Source organism: Plecotus auritus (assembly GCF_963455305.1).
Source record: "Plecotus auritus genome assembly, chromosome: X".
Lineage (NCBI taxonomy): Eukaryota > Metazoa > Chordata > Mammalia > Chiroptera > Vespertilionidae > Plecotus > Plecotus auritus.
The window spans coordinates 89,836,336-89,862,735 of record NC_137784.1 but is presented as its reverse complement, the minus strand read 5'-3'; the positions used below and the strand labels follow the sequence as shown (position 1 = coordinate 89,862,735).

General features: G+C 39.6%; 1 protein-coding gene across 5 annotated transcripts in view; it reads left to right on the top strand.

Moving 5' to 3' along the window:
* TRPC5 (transient receptor potential cation channel subfamily C member 5) overlaps positions 1-26,400 on the top strand; it is a 397,050-nt gene that overhangs the window by 288,836 nt on the left and 81,814 nt on the right. For all 5 annotated transcript variants that reach the window (XM_080653342.1, XM_080653344.1, XM_080653345.1 and 2 more), the window contains 3 exons: positions 10,515-10,851; positions 12,160-12,299; positions 17,508-17,830. In XM_080653342.1, the coding sequence (XP_080509468.1) occupies positions 10,515-10,851; positions 12,160-12,299; positions 17,508-17,830 (800 nt within the window). The remainder of the gene's footprint in view (positions 1-10,514; positions 10,852-12,159; positions 12,300-17,507; positions 17,831-26,400) is intronic.

Genomic DNA, 26,400 nt, shown 5'->3' with positions numbered 1-26,400 from the left:
ACTGTGGGATATGGTGTTTAAAGTGGGTAGGGAAGGGGGTCAACAAACTTTTTCTGTAAAGGTCAGGTAGCAAATATTTTAGGCTTTGTAGGACATATGCTCTCTGTTGCAATTACTCTGCTCTGCCACTATAGTGCAAAAACAGCCATCTATAATAATGAAAGTGTAATATGCTAATTAGAATGGATGTCCTTTCAGACGTCCTTCTCTCCTTCAGGACGAAGCCAGGGCTGTAAGGGAAATTCGGGTCTGGGTGCCAGAGGGAAGCCGGTGCCAGCAGCCAGGGGAAGGAAGGCCTATTTTTGCACAAATTTCATACATCGGGCATCTAGTAGAGAATAAGTGAACAAGTGAAAGTGGCTGTATTTCAATAAAACTTTATTTACAAAAACAGGTAACTGGCTAGATTAGGCTCCCAGGCTGTAGGCTGATGACTCCTGGAACAGAGTATCAAATGTATCCTCAGATAGACCTGGGTTCAAAACTTGGCTCACACCACTTACACATTCTTTAGTTTCTCCGTGTCTCAGTTTCTTCATCTGCAGAACAGCAATAATAACTATATCATAGAGTCATTGTGATGATTACGAAGAAAGAAAGAAAGAAAGAAAGAGAGAGAGAGAGAGAGAGAGAGAGAGAGAGGGAGGGAGGGAGGGAGGGAGGGAGGGAGGGAGGAAGGAAGGAAGGAAGGAAGGAAGGAAGGAAGGAAGGAAGGAAGGAAGGAAGGAAGGAAGGAAGGAAGGAAAGAAGGAAGGAAGGGGAGGGGAGGGGAGGGGAGGGGAGGGGAGGAGAGGAGAGGAGAGGAGAGGAGAGGGGAGGGGAGGGGAGGGGAGGGGAGGGGAGGGGAAGGGAGAGAGTATTTGGCACATAGTAAATAAGTCATTAATAAAAACCCATCACAAGTTTGGTCCCTAGAAGGACGGGGATTAAGATAGTACCACTAGCTTTAAAATCAAACCAACAGAGCCCTGATGGTCTTGATACACAGAAGCAGGATTCCAGTTCATTTTATTCTCCCTTCAGCTGCATAAATCATGTTCTTTTGTGAGGTTACATTCCTGTTTTAGTCCTTAGTGAGAAAGTCTCCTGATTTCATTGCAGTTCTAGTCAGGCCCTGGGAACCCCACCATTGGAAAGCAGAAATATAATTTTATCATTATTTTTAGGTGTTTCCTTAAGGAATAGGATTCTAGCCACTGGAGTCATGTCTGTGTTGCAAGCACCTGGCACAGAGCAGGTGCTCAGTAAATGTTGCTGGCTTAATTGAATTGGCTTCAAAATGGTCCTGCTTGGAAGCAGAAGGAAAGTGACTTCTTAAAAGCCCTTCAAGCATTGAGGATCCCTGTTTTCAAAGAGAGATAGAGAGAGAGAGAAGAGGGGAGACGGTGTAGGAGTATGAGGGATGGTTGGGATAGGCAGGAAAACGCAGAACATCCTGTTCTTAGGTTACATTAAGCACACAAGAGCCATGCTGCACTGGTCTCTCTAGGTCATGCACTTGGAAAATCATTCTGTAAAAGCCACTTAGAGATAGTTTATTGCTTTGATCTAAAAATCATACTCATAAAATCTTCTATCTCAGCTTTAAGGAACCCCCTGAGATACCACTCCTTGTCATCCAGCCTGAAAAAGCCATCCTTCCTGCAATCCTGACTTGCCAGTCTTTCTCAATGAAAACTTTGAGAAACTTTTATCTACCAAGTTGTCTCTCTTCCTCTAAAATGTGTTTTACATAATAATCTACTTTTTCATTCTGGTATTTGTTAGAGTTATTTATAGGATCTGACTGTACAATCAGGATGGTACTTTTCCAATTGAATGTACCTCTAATGCACCCTTAGAACATTCAGAGGAATTGAGAATGGAAGCAGTGCTGATGTGTGCAAATTTTCTAGGTGAAATCTGTGTCAAGTCACGTATATAGTCATTTCAAGACTGTCTGTCCAAGAAACAACAATTCTCCATCTTATGATAACAGCCATAATGATGAAAATAGCTAACATTTATTTATTGCTTCTTCATCTAATCTTTACAATAATCTATGATGAAAAAGTGATGACATTTTTGCTTGTTGCCAGGGGCTGAATTAACTCTCTTAGTCTTCATAATGACTCTATAGCATGGGTTACTAGTACAATCTTCATTTTTCAGATGAGGAAACTGAGAGCCAGAGAGATTAAGCAACTTGCCAAGGTCACCCAGCCAAGAAGTTGTGGAGCTGAAATTTGAACTCCCAAGTCTTTCTGTCTGACTGCAAAGACTGTGCTACTAATTTACCTTATTAGAAATAGCTTTGTGCTTATAGCCTACCTTGCACAGTTAAGCTAACAAAGATGCATGAGGAATACCATCTTCCATTTTGAGAATGTTTCAAAGCATTTTGCCACCAGTGATCCATTTGATCATCATGGCAACCCTATGAAGAAGGTAGGGTAGGTGGCAGAACCACCATTGCACAGATAAAGACCCAAACACAAAGTCTTGCCCCAAGTCTCACTACAAATCAGAGGCCAAACCAGAGTCAAAGTTCAATATACTGTATATGTTTTCAAAATGTGTTATTTATTATAGAGAGGGGTTAAGTTTCCTCCACCTCCTTTTTTCTGATTTCATGCCGAAAATTTTAAAGGAAGTGGGCAGCTCACCGCAGGTCATGAAACTTCCAGCCAAGCCAACTACTGGGCATACCTGACTTAATCTCCCATTTACCCCAATCCTTCAGGATCTGCAGTACCTGAATGAAAACATCCTGTAATCCAAAAAGTGAGGAGGGGAACATGGTCCCTAAGAACTAGATACACTGAAGGCATACCATAGATCTCTCCATTGTTTTATTTATTGAACAATTACAGGTGAGCAATTCTAAAATATACTAATTTCTGAAAAACAAAAGAAAAAAATAATAAATTTTCTATCAAAACTCATATGATGGCAAACCCTGAGATAAACTGATGTGAGGAAATTTATGGTCTTGATTTAACCCATTGAGTCTAAGCATTCATAAAGTTTTATTTGCTAAATTTGGTAAGTCTAATTATGAGTGCTGCCTCAAACTCCACTGGGGGTATTACATAAACTATGGCACAGACTACATATTATTGTTCTAAAATCTGACAAATTTAGAAGTTGAAAACACATCTGGCCCCAGGAGTTTTTGAATAGGGACTGTGGATATGCATACCTGTAGCATCCTCCCAGCACTGGGCTTGGTACTGCCAGGGCATCCAGTTCTCAAGGACTTAGGCCATCTGAATCAGTTGTCTCTTTGGTTTTTATTATATTTCCCCACCTGCTCTGTTCCATGTATCATTAGTTTGATCCATGGGTTAGTGCTCCCTTCTAGAATGCCCCTCTTTGGAGTAGGAAGTGAGCTCCTACCACCCTCTGCTGCCATCTCACGGCTAAAAGAAGCATTGCATTGGACGTAACTCAGCCTCACTAGATGCTTTCAGAATCCATCACCTCCAACACAGAACTATAACATTTAGTTAAATCCGACTACTGTGTATATTTGCAAATGAAAAATTTTAGTTTTTAAATATGTGTTCTAAAACAGTTTTTAGCATCTATCTTCACCTTCCTCCATTTAGTTCAAATTAGTGAGGCTTAGCTCTAGTTTGAAATTAGAGGTATGATTGCCACTTGACTTATATTGTGAGTTTGCACCTGGGTTGGCATTGATATTGATTATCCCATCTCCGGAACCAAGTCTGCTAGCTAATTGAAACTGCAGCCAGTGATTACAAAATGTCTCAGTAATCCCTGGGTAAGCAAGCATCTCCTTTTTAAAAAAATCCCCATGGATTAATAATCTGAGTGGATAAGCATCAAATTGCATTAGACAGAGCCTACATGTAAAATTATAATCTGGGCCTAAACCACTTGCCTACACCTATTCTTCATCTCAAATTTCTGCTGCAGTGGTAAAAAGCCAAATTATTTCATGAAAGTATGGCTCAGCAAGATCACTGCATTGGTGAGAGAAGAAAGGTGTTTTGAACATTTCTGCCTCTTCAGGGAATGTAGCATTGCCATAGATTTCCTTTTTGAGTATTTTCTCCTCATCAGAGCCCTGCTTGATGGGCAACTACAAAACAAACCAACAAAACTGGTTCTATCTCTGGTCATTTCTGCTGGCTGGCTTTTTAAATACACACAACACATATACAACCCAGCTTATCCTTTAAAGAACTGTCATGTGATGTAATGAAATTTGGGCCTATTCCAACGTGCAGCCATTCACTGAGAGAGCATAAGGAGGTTCTGGGAAGGTCAGTAAACCTTTCAAATTACCAAAAAAGGCCCTCATTTCAGATCCTGCCATAGCCTGGAACTCAGCTATTCTTCAAGACCCTCACCTTTTCTCCTGAGGTGGGGGCATGATTCATTCTCATATTTCAGATGTTCTTTTTCTCCAAATGAACTAAGTGATTACAGCTGTAAATTCCCCAGCTTGAAGTCAGCTAATCTCTTTTTGGAAACACAAGATAAGCCATTGCTAATTACTTTCCAGAATAACAGGCCTGTACTGCTTTACAAACCTCTGAATGCTAAACATGTCAAGATGATCTTATTTCCAGTCTCACGTATTGCACTTTTGTACACACTGAACAATTTTAAATCATCTGAAAACAACTAGTTAAGTGTCTAAATGTAGGACTGACTTGTATTATCCTAATCTAATTTTTTTTTTCTTGCTGACAGCTTCCATGGCAGAAAATAGGGTGGATTGTGGGAGTTAAATATTTTTCTCCTCTGACCATTGTCTGTTCCTAATGGAGCCACTGGAAGCTCACTGCTACTGGCTTTTTTCTCTGCCTCACACCCTGGCTTACTTCTCAAGGGCCTATCTCCAACTTCCATACCCTCTGCTCCTTCCAGTGGACTTTCCTTCATTATCCATTGCTTCCTCAGAGAATGGGGACTCAATAACCAAGGAAATCTATCCCTAGCTCATTACTCTGAAATGAGCACATAGTCGGCACTCAAATTATAATTGTTGTTATTATTACAATTTACCCTTTCTTAGCTTCAGTTTTCTCATCTGTACAATGGGTGTAAATATAGCACCAACCTTCTGGGTTTGTTAATACATATAAAGTGTTTTTAAAATACCCAAAACATAACAAGTTCTATGTACATTTAATCTGTGTACATTTAATCTGTGACTATTATGACTACTACTAGAGACACACTTTGAAAGCACGCAAAATGCAAGGTGAAAAGAGAATCCTGCGCTCGCGCACACGTGTGTGTGTATGTGTGTGTGTGTGTGTGTGTGTGTGTGTGTGTGTGTGTGTGTGTCTTGGGGGATTTTTTTGGGGGGGGAAGTTCTATTTGAGTTATGTGTTTGAAATGCTGCTGGGCAGTTGAACATTCATGTCTAAAGTTTTTAGCAGGGATGCAGAGAGGAGAAATTTCTCACTAACAAATACAGGTAATTCCCACAAAGCCCTTTGAGGTATAAAATGTCATACAACATACAAAATTGTCTTTCCTTTCAGAAACTTACTGTTGTAAGAAGGCCAAGTCATGGGTTCTACATGTAAGTTAGTGTAACACAAGACAGGCTCGTACCACAAAGAAGCAGTAAAGTGGTCTGGGCTCAGGCAGAAGGGATCTCCTCTAGCTGTGGCCATCAGGAAAGACTTCCAGAGGAAGTGAGGTTCATTGATTTAATGATTCTCTTCAGCTTTTCCTGCTGACTCTAGTGCCTGCTGATTTGTCCCATCTCTGAATGCCCTGAGTTCCTAGGTTAGGGTGCCTCATATCAAAGTAATGAGCTCTTGCTAATGTTAAGTGGACCCAGTTTGCATGACTAAATTATATTCTGATCTTTTAATAGGAGATACAAGGAGCATGTCTTTTTTATGTCCTTAATGACAAAATATTTTTACTTGGAGGGGAGTGGCCTTCACCAGTCTGTGAGAGGCAACCATCTGGAAACCTGACACTTTTACAATCTGTACTGCTTGTGAGGTGTCTGAACACTAACATCATTGTCCTGTTACTTGTTTTATTTGGGTTTGGCTGGTATCTCAATGAGCTCCTGCAGGCCAGAATAACTGTCAGTCTCTCTTGTAAACTCCTCCCCATGTGCCACACAGAACTGGGCACAGAGCAGCTGTACAGAAATACTTGATGAAATGCCTAAATTGAATCATGTTGATCTTGCACTCCCTTGGCAATGAGCAAGTCAAATTCTGTCTGCCTTGGGTTCAGCATATGAATCAGGTACAAGCCATGTGATTATTTAGACAGCTGTAGGAACAAAAGTTGCATACAATAGACTGGTGAGGAGCTGGGGAGATAATTCTCTTCACTGAATGAATGAAGTCAAAGCTCTGGGATTAAATCAAAGCAGTTTTGCTAGTTGTCTAGGGGAGGACTGTGCTCTTTCCAATAGAACTTTACATTATTCCTATCAAGAATTATCCTTTGTGCATATATGCATAACTCAGGAACCCAGACAATAGGGTGGAGAAGGCCTGGGGTGAGGGGCGGGGGCAGGCTGGGAGAGGTCAATGGAGGAAAAAGGGAACATATGTAATACTTTCAACAATAAAGATTTTTTTAAAAAAAGAATTATCCTTTGGAGGGGTAAAGAGCTATTGAGCCACCCCATTTAAAACACAGCTTTATGTCAAAGGAAAAAGAGCCATGGCTTTTCCAAAAGTCCTATGCAGCAGTAGAGAAAAATTTTAATTTTTACCCCTTGCCTGGGAACATTGAAGAAATGAAGCATTGCAGAGGGAAAAACTGAAGTGAGGATCCTAGGAGGTTTATGAAGAAAAGATTTAGATAGATTGAAAACATGGGTTCCATAAAGATCGGGCCTGGGGCTAAACCCAAAAGGTAAGATCTTCAAGGTCCCCCCACCATGGTCCTAGCTATGTATCACTATCCCTGCCTTTCCTAGCTGCTACTCAGGAGCCTAGACCTAGGAGAGCCCCATAGCTTCTGTGCTTTGCTGGCAGGCAGATCTCTTATAGCTAGATAACTGGCTAATATGATATACTCACTTTAAAGTCATAAGGGTAGTCAGTAGCTTCATATATCACTACTTCCTAAAAACATAATGCCTTAACCCAAAATAATAAGTGATATGGGCATTTCAGTCACTGTAGTAAGGCCAATAGGGAAGATACTGAGACTATCAGCTTTCTGCATGCCTCAGATCATACCATCCATGGATTGCCAGCATTCAGTGTGTAAGAGCTTGGTCTATGGTCAGCCAAGCTAGGGCTCCAGTCCTGGCTCCACCACTTACCAAGAATGAAAGCTTGGGCTCAGTCCCATCATCTGTAAAATGGGTATAATACTAATATCTACCTTTGTGGTTGCTGTGAGATGATATATGTGAAAATCTGGTACAGTGCCTGGAACACTATAAGAGCTCAATAGATGTTAGTTAATCTGACTATGTTAAGAATAGTTCCTAGTTGCAACTCCTAAAAGACTTGAGTTAGCTACCAGACTTCACCCACTACATACACTAAGGAAAGAAGGCTTTGGAAAGAGAGAGTTCTGCCAAGATTCATCCAGCACAAATTTATTTATTCAGTCATTCCTTCAACAAATATTTAGTCAGTGTTTACCTTGTGTCAGGCATTTAGCAAAATATTGGGAAAATAATAAAGACTAACACGTGCTCTCAGTCCTTGAGCAACACCCAGTCTTCTGGCTTTTAAGAAGCTCCTATAACTGCTCATCCTTTGTTGTTGTTTCTTTTAAGCCCCCTAAGGAGGAAATTGGAAAAGGACTCTATTTGCACTAACCCGCACACAAATACATCATTTTGACAAATCAGGAAGCATGAGTCCTCCAAATTTGTGCTCCTTTTTCAGAATTGACTTAGCTATTTTGCCTCCATTGTATTTCCATATACATTTTCTGATCATCTTGTCAATTTATGCAATAAAATACCTAGAATTTTTATATGGATTGCATTGAACTTGTAGAACAGTTTGGGGAGTATTGCCATCTTAACAGTATTAACTCTTCCAAGATTTAATAAACCCTTACTATATGCTAAGTGTAGTTCTACGTGCTTCATATGTAGTAACATATCTTAATCCTCACAGCAGCTATATATGATAGATGCTATTATCTCCATTCTTCACATGAGGACATTGAAGAACAGAAAGAACCACTGCAATCTAGCTCCAGAGTCTGTAGTCTTAACTACTCTACTATATTACTTTACACACACACACACACACACACACACACACACATCATTTGTGGCCCCCGTTGCTCTTAAAATTAGTCATACTATTTATAATGGCCTAAGACTATTATTTTGATCTTCTGTAACCCCTGCCTACCTATTAGGCCTCTTCTCTTGTCATTTTCAACTGCATGTATCCCAGACTGCTTTACTTCCATGTACAAGTCATGATCTTTTTCACCTCTATGACTTTAGTCTTTATCCCCTTTTCTTTGGCTATTTACTATTTTTCTTTCTCCTCCCCTACACCTAGCCAACTTCTATGCATTCTTTAATGCTCTACTCAGGTACTGCCTTCTCCAAGAAGCTTTTTCTGAGCAGTCCAGATTTGCCTCTCCTTCATGCTCTCATTTTGCTTTGTTCATATGCATTTGAGTGACCTTACTATACTGTTTTATAACTGTTTTTTTATACATTTGTTTCTGTCACTAGACTGTGTGCTCCCAGTGCTTTTTCCCCATTGCATCCAAATATCTTGTTTTATCCTTGTACTTTTCTTTAAATTTTTCTGGTACTTTTTTCATCCCAGCCTTAGTCATAGGCTGAAATGCCAAAAAGAGTAGAAAAGACCAGATGATTTTGTCTTTATGTGTGTGAATGTGTAATAAGGAGATGTAAGGACATAATAGGGATCTTTGGAGAAATTGAGATCACATCATAAAAAGATTTTACAGCTTATTTTTGGTAGTTTTGTAATAGTGAACTGCTTTAGGGTAGGCTAAATATGTAATTGCTCTAACACAGTCATGTAACATTCTAAGACAGGTATTATTGGTGAGCAAGATAGTTCTCCTCCACATGATCATTGGGGGCCACAGGCTGGCAGAATTCCCTAAATCATCCTGAGTTACCACATCCCAGTCAGCCAGAAAAGGAAAAGAACATGGAGGAGCACACATGGTAGACCTTTACAGGCAGGTCTGTAAGTGCCACTCATCATTTCTCTAAACATTCCATTATCAAGAACTGAGTCATGTGGCCATGCCTCATTGCAAGGGAGACTGGGCGGTGTAGTCCAGCTGTGCGTTTAAGAAAGAGAAGAATGCCGAAACTGGTTTGGCTCAGTGGATAGAGCGTCAGCCTGCGGACTGAAGGGTCCCAGGTTTGATTCTGGTCAAGGGCATGTACCTTGGTTGCGGGCACATCTCCAGTGGGAGGTGTGCAGGAGGCAGCTGATCGATGTTTCTCTCTCATCAATGTTTCTAACTCTCTATCCCTCTCCCTTCCTCTCTGTAAAAAATCAATAAAATATATTTTAAAAAAAAAAGAAAGAGAAGAATTATTTTAGTGGAGAAGCTAATGACCTTCATAAATATATTAACAGTAAAGCTGGGTAAGTAAGATATATAGTGCAGCTCTGTTTAACCTTTCCCATGGGGAGCCATACTACTCAAATATTTAAAATCATGGCTGACAGCCGAATTCCTTATTGAGTTCCTTACCAGAAAAAGAGCAGCTGGAGGGTGGCTTGCAATGCTGATGATTCCTTCACTATTAATCACTGACACTTTGTAGATTGAGTTTAAGTAAAATTTCAGCTGAGTTGTATACATGTTATAATATTGGCCCCAAAATATATCTTCCTCATTTGCATGTCTAGATTAGAGAGGGTATTAAGTAAATGGCAAAGTAGCAACCCGATTCATGGCTAGCCAACAAACAGTTCTCAGAACCAAAGGAGAAAAAGACAAAATAAAAAAGAGAATTCATTTCCATTCCAAACCATAGCCACAGGCATGAGCTGATTCCCTGCCAGTTTATGTTTGCTCAAAGTGCACATTTGTTGATGACTTTACATAGGCTAGGGGAATTAGTAGATGTAAATCAATTTGAAATGAAAAATCCCCATGATTCTCTGCTAAGGGGCATGTAAACTCTCAGGAGAACTTTGTAAAATGGCTGCCCAGGCTCTACCACCCAGAGAGGCTCATTTAGTCAGTCTGTGGTACCACCTGGGAATGTGAATTTTTAAAATTCTAATGCAGAGTCAGGTTTTAGGAACCATTTCTCTAACATGGTAAGAGATGGAATAAAGAGGCAAGTCAAAGCACAAACCAAACAGAGTGATTTTGTATAATATATGAGACAAATAATCCAAAGAAAGATCTAGTCTCATAACTTGACATGTAAAGCTGTCTCTGGGGTTAGATCCATTCATGGGAACCTGTAAATCAGGCCTCTTTGGTGGATTGGCCATGTAACTGGCTGTTAACTAGGCAAGGTATGAATGTAGACTTCCTCCTGGTCATCTCTGATGCCTAAATTGTTCTCTTCTTTTTCCCAGTTTGTTGCTCAGCCCAATTGCCAGCAGTTACTTGCCACTCTGTGGTATGATGGCTTCCCTGGATGGCGGCGGAAACACTGGGTAGTCAAGCTTCTGACCTGCATGACCATTGGGTTCCTGTTTCCCATGCTGTCTATAGCTTATCTAATCTCACCCAAGAGCAACCTTGGTCTATTCATCAAGAAACCCTTTATCAAGTTTATCTGCCACACAGCATCATATCTGACCTTCCTCTTCATGCTTCTCCTGGCTTCTCAGCACATCGTCAGAACAGACCTTCATGTACAGGGGCCTCCCCCAACTGTCGTGGAATGGATGATATTGCCTTGGGTTCTTGGTGAGTCAAAGGGACCAGGAGATAAAGCCAGACTGACTGCTGGTCCTGTCTAAAGAAACTACTGGAATAGGCAGTTGGACTAGCTCTGAACCTCCCGTCTGTGTAGTGGCATAGTCCTTTGTTGGGAGCCTCAGAAATGTAGTTCCTTCTTCCCCATCCCTGGTCACTCAGTATTACCTGTTTTACAGTGAGATTGGCAGTGTACCCAGGGCTTGTTTCTGTTAACCTAACACCATCAAGGACAAGGAAAGTGTCTGTCAGTTGATTTAGAAGGAAAGCCAAGTATCTGTCAGAACCAGCCTCAGGTAAGTTAGGGAGGGCATGCCCTCTTTCCCATAACTGGGAGAGGGGGCACTTTGATCTACTTATTACTTATGGCTATTCCACACAATCCCAATACATATTTAGAGTAGACATCCTATTTGGATACTGATTTCACAGTCAGGAGGGAAACCTGGGAAATTCACACAATTCATGATAGAAGCAGTCTTAACAGCATTCTCCAGGCATAATTAGATTGCACTGGACCTTCTAATACACTGCCATCCTCTAAGTCTTTGCTACTGAAATTGTGGTCCTGGGATTTTGTTAGACAAACAGAATATCAAGTCCCACCCTGGATCTTTAGAATCAGAACCTGCATTTTAACATCATCCCCAGGTTACTTGCATGCACTTTAAAGCCTGAGAACCACTGCCTTGGACTACAGCCATATACTTTACTGTGTTCCACATTCCAAGGCATCAGTACTATCAGGCAGAATTCCATGAAACCATCACACAATGAGAAGAGAAAGGAGAAAAGAAGATTCTAAATTATTTGGGGCCCCATTGCCTGGCTTTAACACCAACATCAAGTGTTTTGGTCCATGGTCAGCTTGCTTACCTCAAAACTCATTAAGAAATTTTCCCACTAGCACACATTGGAAACTAAGGATTATGGGAATATATTGACCTAATTAATTTATTGATGAAACTACTCCCACTCTAAAATGGATAGAATCTGGCACCCAAAATTATAACAGCATCCCAATAACTATAATAACAATGCTAAAAGTGAGTAGTAGCCAGAAAAGTATAACATATGTGCATATCCAGGTAAAGCCTATCTGGTTTAGTAAGTTCAATACTGGGAGGTAAGAAATAAAAGAAAAAGAAGTAAATGATTACTATCTCTAGGGGCTTCACTCCACTAACCCCAATTGATTCACTTATTTCATGTTTTGTTATATGGGGAAATCCTACTATGATGACTGGGATGATTATTCTGACCCTGTAAAGAAATGAACCTTTTGCTTCCATTCTTCAGGTTTCATTTGGGGGGAGATTAAGGAAATGTGGGATGGTGGATTTACTGAATACATCCATGACTGGTGGAACCTGATGGATTTTGCAATGAACTCACTCTACCTGGCAACTATTTCCTTGAAGATTGTGGCCTATGTCAAGGTAATTTGGAATGTCTGCCATTCCTCTTAAGCAATAATTTTGGCTACATTAAGCTTTAGCACGGGGGACATAAAGAGTTTAAGGGAAAAGTGCTGATGACGATCCCATCCATGTGGGAAAGTACCATATAAACATTATTTTAATAGTTTGTAAGCAGTGTTGCCTAAGCAAAGAAATTGTAGAATGGAGCAATTTGCAAATAAATCCATAGCTTCTTAAACTCTGAAAGTAAAATAGCTTTCAGCCATCCATCCATTCAATAAGTGCTTAAATGTTGTCTAAAATATCTTTTCCAAGAACATGGCCCACCAATATTTGTATAGGACAGAGATAAAAAAATTCATTGAATTAACTATCTCCAAAAGTTTCTCTCAACCCTTGCCACTTCATTAAAAAGTACTAACTTTATATTTTCTTCCTGTGACATATTCATTAGTAATCCTTCTTCCCTGTGGCATCAAACAGGACAAGGCTATTCCTTCTCCATAATAGTGCCCCCACTATGAAGTGATCTCTCCCTAACCCAATGAGTTCTCTCTTCTCAAAGCTAAATATTAACAATCATCAATTGTTCTTCATGTGACAGATAGCAGAACACTAGAAACTTCACTGCATGAGACATTGACCTTTAATTGTCTCTGCCTCCCTCATCACTTCCACCACCAGGATGATCATTCAAGCTGTTATAAATCCAGCTTTTTAAGTATCACCTAATTTATGTCCCCATACCAATTCAGATGACATTTATACACACACTAACCACACTGATACTTTTCCTGCACACTATACAGCCTGAATTAGCCTGAAAAAAAAATAGTTTCATATATAGCCCTTCACATTAGGTCACAGGCTTTGAGTTCAAATTTGGTGTTCATTAGATAATGGAATGGCCATCCTCCTCTACCCTGAGTTGAACTTCTCCAATATGAGGAAAGGCTGATGATTAAGGCTTCAATATTCTCTAGTCACTCATGCTTTTTGGTATTAAATTTCACATTAAGTTTTAGAATGGAAATATGGCTGTCCCCCAAATCTCCAACAACTTGTTTTATTTTTATACCCATAGTATGCATATTGCATAAATTTTAAGATTTTGGGAGTTAGTTATATAGCGCATGAATGTGGAATGCAGTCATGAAACATTTTTTAAGAAGCCTAAGAGTATGCCTTATACTTGTGGTGATCACTTAACACATACTTACAACTTCCTTATACAAGAAAAAGCTGGTGATGAAATGTTTGAATCTCTGGTTAATGTGCCTGGATGAAATCCATGTCATTCTGGCACTCTGCTGACTAAGTAACACTGTTTGCCTAAAAAATACATTTTTTCCTTTGGAAGTGGTATTTATACACTGGAGAGACAATAAATTATCAATCTAGAAATTGGTGGGTTTTGCTTAAAAGTTTAGAATAAGTGATCAGTAAAATGATTAACTATTGGGGATATGAAAATGTACCTATAGATGCCCAATATTAGTTAATCACATAACCTGTCCAGCTTCACTGGTAAGGCTTCCAAAGACCTAAACACTTCCCCACCACAGAGTGAAAGGATAAAAACTCTGCTAAGCTGAGTGAATGCCCCTTAACTGAAAAACACTTAACTCAAAGGAAACATTTGCCAAGAAGCTGGAGTCATCCTATAAAAAAAGAAAATTTATGAACCAAGACATGCCACATGCAGACTTTAGATTTGCAGTAAGAAATTATAAATGGGCAATCTGGCCCACTCATCCACAAAGCACACCAGCCTGAGATGAACTTATTCTGAGCATCACATAGGCTGAGCCAACCCCTATGAGGTAAAACTTCAAGAGCTGGTTCCCAGGCTTCTTGAAACATTTCAGATCACTGAGGAAATACAAAAGCACCATGGGATAAGCTGGGCTTAAAGGAGATCCTTTATTAGAGTGAAAACTAGTCACCCCACATGGTCTACAACAACAGGAACCAAAAGCACAGACTAAAGTACTCAAAAGGAACAAATACACGTAAGGTTGGTGGTCCTCAGTGCCTCCCAAATATCCCCACAAATGAATAATAATTGTCCTTTAGTCTTCTAGGATAGAACCACCTATATTTATTCCACCACCACCTTACTTCCATATGTACAGACTAAATCTGAACTTTGATACCCATTGAATTGTAGTTCTTTCTTTAAGAGCCAGTTCTTGGCTGCACACACACACACACACACACACACACACACACACACACACTCCTTGTTATGACTGAGTCCCCTTTGAAAGGCGTGGAAGCCAATTTTTAAGGTGCATTCGATCCCAAAAAATATAAGAAAAATCCCTTGCCTCCCAATATCACTTACTCAAGAGTCAGAAAATTTAATCCTTGCTCTGATACTCACAAACTGGATTACCATAGGTCATCCTTCTACTTCTCTGGGACTTAGATTTGGACTCTGAAAAATAAGATTGGAACCACATCTTGAAATTAAAACTTATACAGAATTGCAATATATCAGAGTTTAAAGTATTGAATTTGGATTGAGGAATGGGTATTCCAGGCCTCCTCGTTGGCGCCCACAGTGGCCACCAGCTGTCTCCAATGAACCCTCAGGTTTCAAGGAACACAGTTGAAAAATCACTTGTGTTAGATCAGGAGTTAGAAAACTATGGTCTTCAGAGAAAATTTAGCCTTCAGCCACATCCTTTTGTTTACATACTGTCTCTTAGTTCTATAAGAAATTAGTTGAGTAATGGTTACAGGAACCATATAGTACACAAAACCAAAAGTACAGGGTGGGGCAAAAGTAGGTTTACAGTTGTTCAAATGGGAAATAACACAATATTTAATAAATAATACAAAAATAAACTCCATGTTTCATTTAATTACAATTGCAAACCTACTTTTGCCCCACAGTGCTTAACACAACATTTTTGTTGACCTTCATATTAAATGAGTTCCAAATTTATTCCCTGCTCTCATATTTTATAATATCTTTCTCTAAAAGTATATGCAAAGCATAATTTGCCACAAGAATCATCTTTCACACTTCTGAATATTCTGAAAATTCAGACTTAACATTCCATGGACTTTCCTGGGTTACAGTTGTGGCTGTGGAGAGAAAAAACCCTAAATTATGAGCTATACATTTTCCAGTTAATAATTTCTAGTTTTAAAACATAGGTCTGTTTTCTTATCAGCAAAGAGTCTCCATCTTTTACATATACCTCAAAACCTTTAAAGGCCTATCTACCATATGTGCTGTAATATAAACTATCATATACTAGTAAGTAACATTTAATAGAAATAATGCTAGACTGTTTAGAGACCTGAGATTTAGTCCTGGATCTGCCATCAACTTGCTGTGTTGTGTGATCTTAAGCAAGTCACTCTGCCTCTCTGTATTTCAGTTCCTCCACTTGTAAAACAGGCATAACAATATCCACCCCTCCACAGAGATGCAGCAGATTTTTTTGGAAGGAAACATGTAGAGATACAAGATTTGGCCAAGAGTGTACAAAACTGGTTGGCCAACTAAAGTCTATCTGAAACAGAAGCAGAATGTGGCAAGGTTTCTCCAAACTCCTCTGACAGTAAAGAATATTGGATACACACAAATGATTTTAACAACACCAGTTTCCTCAGTTGTTGGAACTGAAGCACATTTTAGAAATGCTAACAATATAATTTGGCCCACAATGCAACATTTTCTCAGGAAAGTTGTTTACATTTAGTCTTGAGAAACTGTGATATTTAGATGAGAGCTCAAGGCAATATGCTTCATAATGAATTCCAAGCCAAATCTACTTCTGTCTTCAGAAGGTAATAAGCAATTCCTTGTATTTCCATAACATCTCTCCTTATGGAGTACACAGACTTTCACATATGGGTACATAATCACAAACGTGTGTAGTAGGTAGGAGTAGATATTATCCTCATTCTATGATGAAATTGAGAGATAAAGGCAATTCGGAGTTTTTGTTTTCTTTTGTTTTTAGAAAGCAAACTTGCTCTTCAATGGTGGATGGGATGGAGGGCTGTTCTCATGAGAATGGGGTTAGGATGTCAGAAGTGCATCCCCTTGCAGGCTAAGTCAGATCTGGCCTGCTGGATCTGGCTCTACAACGCACATGTGGTGTCCTTGAAGGCGAGGAGGGTGAGAGCAATGGTGGAGAATCCATGAGGATACCATGATGAAATTAGAGCAGTGGCTCTGCCTGAGCAGCCCTGACTATGGGAGCCCTGGACCTGGAGCTGCCTTCGTCATGCTGGGAGTTCCTCCGGCTAATGCCCACCTGCTTGCTGGTGCCTGCCAGCTGCTATGCCCTGGGCACTGTGGGCTGTCTGTCGCATGACTGCTTTTCACAAGAGATAAAGGTAGTTTTAAGTGACAAAATCCAATTGAACTTTAGGTCTCACAACAAAGCCATATTTCTACAAAGCTGGACACCAAATGTTCTAGGAGCTAGTAGTCCAGGACAGGGATGAAAAATGGATAATAACCCCAGAAATACTGGCTCTTTCCCTACTTCAATCCCCTAGTTCTTCATTTGTGCTAGACAGACATTCAAACTTGTAGGGCTGTCAAAGGAACAATAAAATACATCCATACACCACTGAGTGGGCAGTACTAAATTCACTGCATGGAAAATTGACATGCCATTTGTAATAGTATGGAATACATTACAGATTGCAAAAAAAAATTAGCAGAAAATTCTGAATAATGGCCCTCCAAGAATGCTCCATCCACCCCAAACTGCAAACAGCAGGGACGTCAGGGTAAACACTGCACACCATTGAGGCTGAACCTATCCCTTGTCCTTCAGTAACAACTTGTCTGTGGTGCTCAAAACAAAATAGATGGGGGATGGTAGAGGAGGTGAATCTAATTTAAAATTTCATTAGGAAGCAGAATAGTTTGTCCCCCCTACCTTGGGCATACCAGTGGCTCAATTCCAGTGACACTCCCCAACAATCTGGCAAACTCATAGTTAAAAAATGTTGACAAGCCACAGGTGGTTGCTCCATATGATTGCTCTGAAATTCATTTGAATGGGAGTGGGAAGAAGAGAGTTATTAACATCATGTATTGATTGGGTGGGGGGAAAAACCAAAAGTATTGTATAAGTGAATGCTTGATGCTTACTTTGATGGCTTTATTTGGGTGCAGAAGACAGGTAAGAGGGGAAAGTTTTATAAATGCTCACTGTACTTCTCATCTTGTGCACTTGTTTCTTTCAGTATAATGGTTCTCGTCCAAGGGAAGAATGGGAAATGTGGCACCCGACTCTGATTGCAGAAGCGCTCTTTGCAATATCCAACATTTTAAGTTCGTTGCGTCTCATATCCCTGTTCACAGCCAACTCCCATTTAGGGCCTCTGCAGATTTCTTTGGGGCGAATGCTGCTTGATATCCTCAAATTCCTCTTTATCTACTGCCTGGTCCTTCTGGCTTTTGCCAATGGATTGAACCAGCTTTACTTTTATTATGAGACCAGAGCGATCGATGAGCCGAACAACTGCAAGGGGATCCGATGTGAGAGACAGAACAATGCTTTCTCCACGTAAGACTTACCCTCTCCTCCATGCCTTTTTCTGCCTTCTCCTTCTTTAACCTATTTTCTGTCCAAGGCTGTATCACTGTCTCTTGACAGTGCAAACAAACCTTACTCATAGATCAACCTGAAGGGTCTGAAGTGGAAGAAGGTTCTTCACTTGCTACAAGGGACTAGGAGAGGGGTTAGACTTAGGTGATGGAGGATGGGGAAGAGATAAACACACAGCTGGGCTCCCAGGAACACATCTAGAGTTAAACTATTTTGGTAGCATCCCACATTTTTAAAAGAATCTATAAGGAGGGAGTAAATAACTTCTCACTCAAAAAAGCATCACTCACCAAGGAAATGAAACAGCAAGACTATTCCTCTGAATAAGTGACTATGAAAGCTAACTTAACTATTCTGAAACAAGAACAAAGAAAAGGAAGGATGCAAAACTATTTTAATGCACCCTGTGTTTTGTGATTTATAATAAGAAATATGTACTTGGTCTTCATCCCCTTCTCCCCCCTTTCTGGCAAAGAGCTCCTAAAAGACTCTTGGAATTTCCTAAGTGATGAGAGTGATAATGTTTCTTTGTTATGTGAATGGAGTTACTTTAGAGGAGCTAGTAGCCAATGGAGCTATCCATTTGATTAGAGGGTTCAAATTTTCAGTCCCACCCTACTGACCTCCAGGGAGGGGAGAGCAGCTGGAAATTGGAGTTCAATCACTAATAGCCAATGAATTTAATCTATGATACCTATGTGATAAAGCCTCCATAAAAACCTAAAAGATAGGTTTCTGAGAGCTTCTGGGTTGGTAGAGATTTGGGGAGAGTGGCATGTGCTTGGAGAGGTCATAAAACTCCCATGCCCTTTCCCCATATCTTGCCCTATGCATCTCTTCCATCTAGCTGTTTCTGAGTTATGTCCTTTTCTAACAAACCAGTAATGTAGTAAGTAAAATGTTTCTTTGAGTTCTGTGAGATGCTCTAGCAATTTAATTGAACACAAGGAGAGAGTTGTGGGAACTTCTAGTCCAGCAATTTTCAACTGGTGTGCCACAAGAATTTTTAAAACATGTAATACCTGGCTATTTAGTCAGGGGCACTGACCTCTTTTCCCTTTGATTGTCAAAAAAACCAAAAAACAAAGAGACAATGGTCAACACAACAATAGCCGTCCCACATGATGAATCAAAATTATACCTATTTTTTTGTCAGATCAGCAAAAAATGTAATATATTTTGGTGTGCCACAGAATTTTGATAATTAGTTTGTTCATGTGTGTCATGACATGAAAATTGCTGCTGTAATTCTCTATAGAGTGTCAGTTAGAAGTAAACATGGGGTCAGAACTGGGGAGAGAAGCAGTCTTGTGAGACTGGGCCCTTAATCCAGCAGTGTCAGAATGGAGTTGAATTGTAGGACCACCCAGATGCTATTGGAGAATTGGTGGTGTGTGTGTGCGTGGGGGGGGGGGGACCTACCTATACCCACACATTGGATTTGAGTTCAGAACCCCTTAGTTGGTGTCAGAGAAATGGGATTTGCTGTGGCTCACAGAAACATGTAGTAGTTTTGGAAGAGAAAGGAAGAGAAAGGCAGGAGATGATGAACCTTTGATCCCTGGATGGCTACCTAGTCACCCATGATATGAAACTGTAGTTGTGCTGTGATATGTTACTAAAGGTAAAAGTTACCAATGGAATTTACAAATGTAGTAAACCTCACTCTGAGTTGACTCATTAGATATATAAGGAAATGCAAAATAATAAGAAGCATGCTAAACATACAAACCCTTGGTTATTGTTATCTGTAATAGCTAAAATGGAAATATAAGAAAATGTTGGGTTGGGCCTTAATACTAAACCAAGCTGAGATTTAGATCACTCTGATCTTGGGTCATCAGCCTCAAAGCTGACCCCAAGGGGGAAATTATGTGGGAACAATAGAAAATACCTCTAAGACCTCTGATCAGCAAGGTTTCAATGTAGTGGGGCAGGTGACACCAAGAAACTACTGAAACTAAGGAGTATAGAGTGAAGGAGTTGTTTCATTTTGTAGTTCAATATCATCAGCTTCTCAAGGAATCTGTAGTGAAATGTATTTTGAGAGTAACTATTTTGGATACTGTGTAGTTGGTTTTGAAGGCTGCAGAGTGAAAGAGCAATTTAAGTAGATGTAGAACCCACCGCTCACTGTGGAACAATCAGAGATGGCTATATACAATCAATATACCCAGGAGGTTATTTCTGAAGGAACAGCCAGCCTGGTGGACTGGATAAAAGCCATTAAGGTCTATTTACCCTGATAAGGCGGACTTTTCATCTCCCCCTGTAAATGTCAAGCCAAGTGGATCCCCCCAGATGAAGCAGCTGGTATGCTTCATATGCAAGTCATGTGGGACTGGCTTTATGATGACTGGGATATTCATTGCTGAATATGCCCATTACCCAGGTTATGGTAAATGCTATGGTTAAGGGGGCCACTTTCATTTGGGTGCCCCATGTAACCTTTCTACTGCAAAACCCAGGGACCTTTGGGGAAGCCTTATCAAATTACCTGTCTCAGCTTCCCCCACCCCCCCACCCCCAGCCCCCGGGTCTTTTATGCACTAGTAAAAAACATTAAGCTAAGTAACAGGAGAATAGGAAGAGACCAAAAAGGTGGAAATTTTTCAGTAGTTATTAAGAAATAAGATGGCCCCGCTGGTGGTGTGGTTCAGTTGGTTAGAGCATTGTCCTATACACCAAAGGGGTGTAGGTTCCATTCCTGGTCAGGGTGAGTGCTGGAGGCAACCAATCTCTCTCTCTCTCTCTCTCTCTCTCTCTCTCTCTCTCTCTCTCTCTCTCTCTCTCTTCTCTCTCTCTCTCTCTCTCTCTCTCTCTCTCTCAATTAAAAAAAAAGAAATAAGGTGAATAAAGCATATATTGATAGGAGCAGAAACAAAGGGGAGAGTCACAAGACTCATCCCAGCAGGATGTAAATCTTAAGATGGTTATTTTAAAATGAGATGAATAAAATGGACATTGATGAGATTAAAATAAAAATTTTAGTATAGTATTATCAAAGATTGGGTGAGACAAAGGGACCTGTGCTGGTTCCCCAACATTACAGGGTCCAAAACAAGTCCACTCTACCCCAGTTTGGAGAAATTAAAAAAGCCAGAAGACAAAAATTACAATGAGAAACATGATCAGCAATCTCTTCTGACAGTAGTTAGTTAAATTAGTCAAGTTAGGCTGACACAAGGGCAAGGGTCTCTTGGATCAACCCCTGGCTGGGGACCTAAAACCTTTTGCACAAGAGTAAGTAACTGCTCAGAGGGTGGAAAAGAGAAGTTTCCAGGACTCATTTAACACAGGAGTCCCACAAACTGTGGTACCAAAACCCATTGGTGAAACCCTGACTCAGGCTTCACCGATTGAGATAATATAAAAATGTAAGGGTTGATAGAATTAAGAAAGTTGGAATGTTTGAGCAGGCTTTATGTAAAGAATTTGTGTCTCCTCTTCCTGAATGCTTTATGGAAATAGATTTATATCTGACAGTGGAACACTTCCCCTACCCAGTATTATAAAATCAAAACCTGTTGATGAAGACCAAATAGAGGCTGCAGTTAGAAACATAAGGGTTGATGGGATTAAGGTCAACATTTGTAGAATTCGTATGTCTGAATGGGCTTTATGTGAAGTGGTTGCATCTTTTACCTGATTGTATTATTGGGGTGGGCATTGTATCTGATTGAGGGATGTTTTCCCTACCTAGGATTGTAAAACAGAAGGCATGTTAATTGGACATGCTAAATGGGAACCAATAAGGTTGCTTGAGCACACACGGTGTATAATAGAAGCTGGAATACTGGTAGGGAAAAATGCTCTGTGTCATAATCTTATGTGGAGTGTAGAATGGGGTTATGGCAAAAGCTTGTGAGCATCTCCCAGTGACAACTGCACCACCTTTCACAGAAATAAGCTAGAAAGAGAGGACAGGCTGAAAGAAAGATTAAAATCAGCTTACCTTCTGGGATTAATTTAAGGTTTCAAAGAGTACCAAGCACTGATTGGAAATGTTTCCCATTCCTACTGTGAACACAGGAGACAGCTCACGACTCTTTGTCCATGAGTCTACAACCTCCAGACACATGGAACACCTGTAACTTTTCTTTGCAAATTCAATACCTGCTTCTTTAGGACCTTCAAGCCTTAAGAGTGGCTTTTTTTTTCCTGACAAATCACTATCAGAGAAATAGACAATAGAAAGCAAATAAGCACACTTCAGGAAATGTGTTAGGTTCCAGGAATGGTGATGGGTTTACCCTGGTGTCAGTGGCCTATACATTTCCCATCTCCACCCCAAGTTCTGGGGAGTGCCACTCATCGGTATCACAACAATGACCCCAAGGTTGTGAGATATTCTTAGTCATTAAATTAAGATATAATTTTTACCTTTAACTCTATAAACTGAAGCACTTTAGTGGACTCAGATATTCTAGAAAGCCGTTCATTAACAAAGGCCAAGAAAAAAAGTGTTTCTGCTTGACCCCAAGCTCCACAAATTAAGAATGGAAAAAACAATGCTACCTAGCTTATTCTTATTATTTGCCTCTAGCAGCATTTTATAAAATGGGTTACAAATAACCACAGATCAGGGAAATGTTAATAGACACGAAAGCAAGATCTAAAATCAAATGTTTTTTTAAAATGCTAAGACAAATTTTAAAAGATTTCTTCATTGTAGGACTTCTCAGACTTTCCATTGTGAATGTACAATGTTGTGAGAGGTTTCCCCTAATGCAGTGGTCGGCAAACTCATTAGTCAACAGAGCGGCAAACTGCAGCTAGTGAGCCGCATGTGACTCGCGAGCTGCAGTTTGCCGACCACTGCCCTAATGTATTGGCCAGGATGATGTTCCAGTGAATAGAGTTTGAAAAATGTTGGCTTATTCCATTGCCCATTTTGCAGTGCCCACCCACTCCACTAGGCCATAATTATTGCCTCTCAGGGTAAAATTTTGGATAGAGAAACCAGACTCATGTGAAAGGAAAGAGAGGCCAAATGAGTTGACAAAGAAATAGTGCTATTTTTATTAAGCCAACCTTGGGTGTTTAATGGCAACTGGTCACCTTGCTAGTGCCTCCAGACGAGGAACTGCTTCCTCTCCTGCATAACTCTAGAGACAGATTTCACATCAACCTGTTTTCAATATAAAGAGCAATTTTGTAGTGGCTTAAGCACTAGGAGACTACATTTGTTCCCATCAAAGCATTCAACAGAATTTAACATCTGAATGCAAGGTGTTTTCCAGGATGCCAGGTCCCTGCCAATTACCCTTTCATATAAACTATGCTTAGGAAGTTTATGAAACACCTTCTTGCAAGTCTGTAGTGATTATTAACACCCCTGTTGCCAACTGACATTTTGCTCCCATCACTTTCCCAGCAGGGATAATTGACAAGAATGGGCACTGTCATACACAAAATTATATCTTGGGGGTCAGTTATGAAGAAGCATCATCCTGCTGGGGCCAAATCAACAGTAATATTAGCTCAACTTTTCTCTAGGTGTTGATTTTTTTTTCTTCCATACAGGTCTGACTCTGATTTATGTTTTCTTTTAAATTATTCAACTCAGGCATTTTCTGTATAAACCTACTGAAATACATGCTACTCAGGGCATCACAAAGACTCAGCTTTTAGAGAAGGGGAAAGTGAACTTGTTTGTATGCCTAGAACAAAGTATGGCATGCTTATTGTCATCCTTTTTCTTCTAATTCTACAGAGATGCCATTACTATTCTTTGGCTTAAAAGAGGGAAAAATCTCTTTTTCCCCTTGGCACACAATTCAAGGGGAATTGTGTCCTTGCTGACAATCACATGACAGTACTATTGGTGGTTTTAGTTCAGAATTCCATTCTGAGAGTACTTGGCCTTCATCTGCTGTCAAGAGAAGCAACTGGGAAGGCATCACCATTCTGATCACACAGGACTTGTGAGAGAAAGGGGTGGAAGTGGTAAGAAGCTAACTTTCTGGTCTTGTATCTCTTTCTGAGGCCCAAGCCCTTATCTCCAGATACCTCCTGAATACATCTGGCTGTGCCACAGGCCTCTCAAACACAAAATATCCACAGCTAAATTCCTTATCTCCATATCCCCATCCTAAACCTATTTTCACTTTAATTCCTCACCTTATTAAGTAACACCAGCCAGAATCCTAAGCATCATCTGGGACTCTCACCTTCTCTCTCATGCAACACATCTAGTCTTTCATTCATCCCTGTTAGTCTTATTTCCTAAATATTTCCTGAATCCATCCTCTACACACACACACACACACACACACACACACACACACACACACACACACACACCACTGTCTTTATTCAGGTCTAAATTAGCTCTTCCAAGAACTGCTGCATGCTTGTCTCCCAGCTTTAAGTCTTTCCTTTCAAAAAATTTATTGTATTTATTGAGGTGACATTGGTTAATGCAATTATATAGGTTTCAAGTGTACAATTCTATAATAAATCATCTGTATATTATATTGTGTGCTCATCACTCAAAGTCAAGTCTCCTTCCATGACCATTTATCCCCTCCTTTACCCTCTTTTACCTTGCCTCACCACCCTATCCATCTGGCAATCAAGACATTGTAATCTGTGTCTATAAATTGCGGGGGAGGGGTGTTAATCACTTCACCTTTTCACCCAGCTCTCCAACCCCTTCTCCTCTTCTAGCTATCAGTCTGTTCTCTGTACCTATGAATCTGTTTCTATTTTGTTCATTAGATTCTACATATAAGTGAAATCATATGGTACTTGTCTTTCTCTGACTGGCTTATTTCATTTAGCATAAAACTCTCCAGGTCCATCCATGCTGTTACAAGGGGTAAGGATTTCCTTCTTTTTTTACAGCTGAGTAATATTCCGTTGCATAAATGTACCAGAGCTTTATTATCCACTCATCTACTGATGGGCACTTAGGCTGCGTCCAAATCTTGGCTATTGTAAATAATACTGCAATGAACATAGAGGTGCATATATTCTCCCAAATTTATCAGTTCTAGTGTTTGGGGTTTCTTTGGAAAAATTCCCAGAAGTGAGTCACTAGGTCATAAGGCAGTGGACATTTTTAATTTTTTGAGGAATCTCTATCCTGTTTTCTTTAGTGGCTGCACCAATCTACATTCCCACCAACAGTGCATGAGGGTTCCCTTTTCTCCACATCCTGGCCAACACTTGTTGTTTGTTGATTTATTGATGATAGCCATTCTGACAGGTGCTAGGTAATATCTCATTATGGTTTTAATTTGCAGCTCTCTGTTAATTAGTGACATTAAGCATCTTTACACATGTCTATTGGCTATTGGTATGTCCTCTTGGGAGAAGTGACTATTCAATTCCTTTGCACATTTCTTAATTGGATTGTTTGGTTTTAATTGTATGAGTTCTTTATACATTTAGGATATTAACCCCTTATAAGATATAAAATTGGTAAATATGTTATCCTATTTAGTAGATTGTCTTTTCATTTTGTTGATGGTTTCCTTTGCTGTGCAAAACTTTTTAGTTTGATATAGTCCCATTTGTTTATTTTTTCTTTTGTTTCTCTTGTATATATATATATATATATATATATATATATATATATCCTTGGGCTAAGAGAAATGTCAGAGTTTTCTTCTAGGATTTTTATGATTTCAAGTCTTATATTAAGTCTTCAATCCATTTTGAGTTTATTCTTGTGTATCGTGTAAGAAGGTAGTCTAGTTTCATTTTTTTGCATGTATCTGTCCAGTTTTCCCAACACCATTTATTGAATAGGCTATCTTTACCCTATTGTATGTTTTTCATCCTTTGTAAAGTATTAATTGACCATAAGGTGTGGGTTTATTTCTGGATTCTCTATTCTGTTCCACTGATCTTAATGTCTGTTTTTATGACAGTACTATGTTGTTTAGATTTCTATGGCCTTGTAGTACAGCTTGATATTAGGCAGTGTGAGTCCTCCAACCTTGTTCTTATTTCTCAAGATTACCATGCCTATTCAGGGACTTTTGTGATTTCATATAAATTTTTGGAATATTTGTTCTAGTTCTGTGAAACATGCCATTGGTATCTTGATAAGAATTGTGTGGAATCTATAGATTTCTTTGGGAAATATGGACATTTTAATTATGTGAATTTTCCTATCTATGGACATGGAATATACTTTCATTTGCTTGTATCTTCTTTAATTTCTTCCTTCAGTGTTTTATAATTTTCCAAGTATAAGTCTTTTACCTCCTTAATTAAAATTATTCCTAGGTAATTTATTTATTTTGATGCAATTGTAAATGGAATTATTTGCTTAGCTTTCCTTTATGATAGTTCATTATTGGTGTATAAAATACAACTGATTTCTAGATATTGATATTGTATCCTGCTGCTTTACTGAATTCATTCATCAGTTCTAATAGTTTTGGTGGAATCTTTAAGGTTCTCAATATACAGTATCATGTCATATGAAAATAATGACAGTTTTACTTTTTCCTTTTCAATTTGCATGCCTTTCATTTCTTCTTCTTGTCTGATCACTGTGGATAGGACTTCCA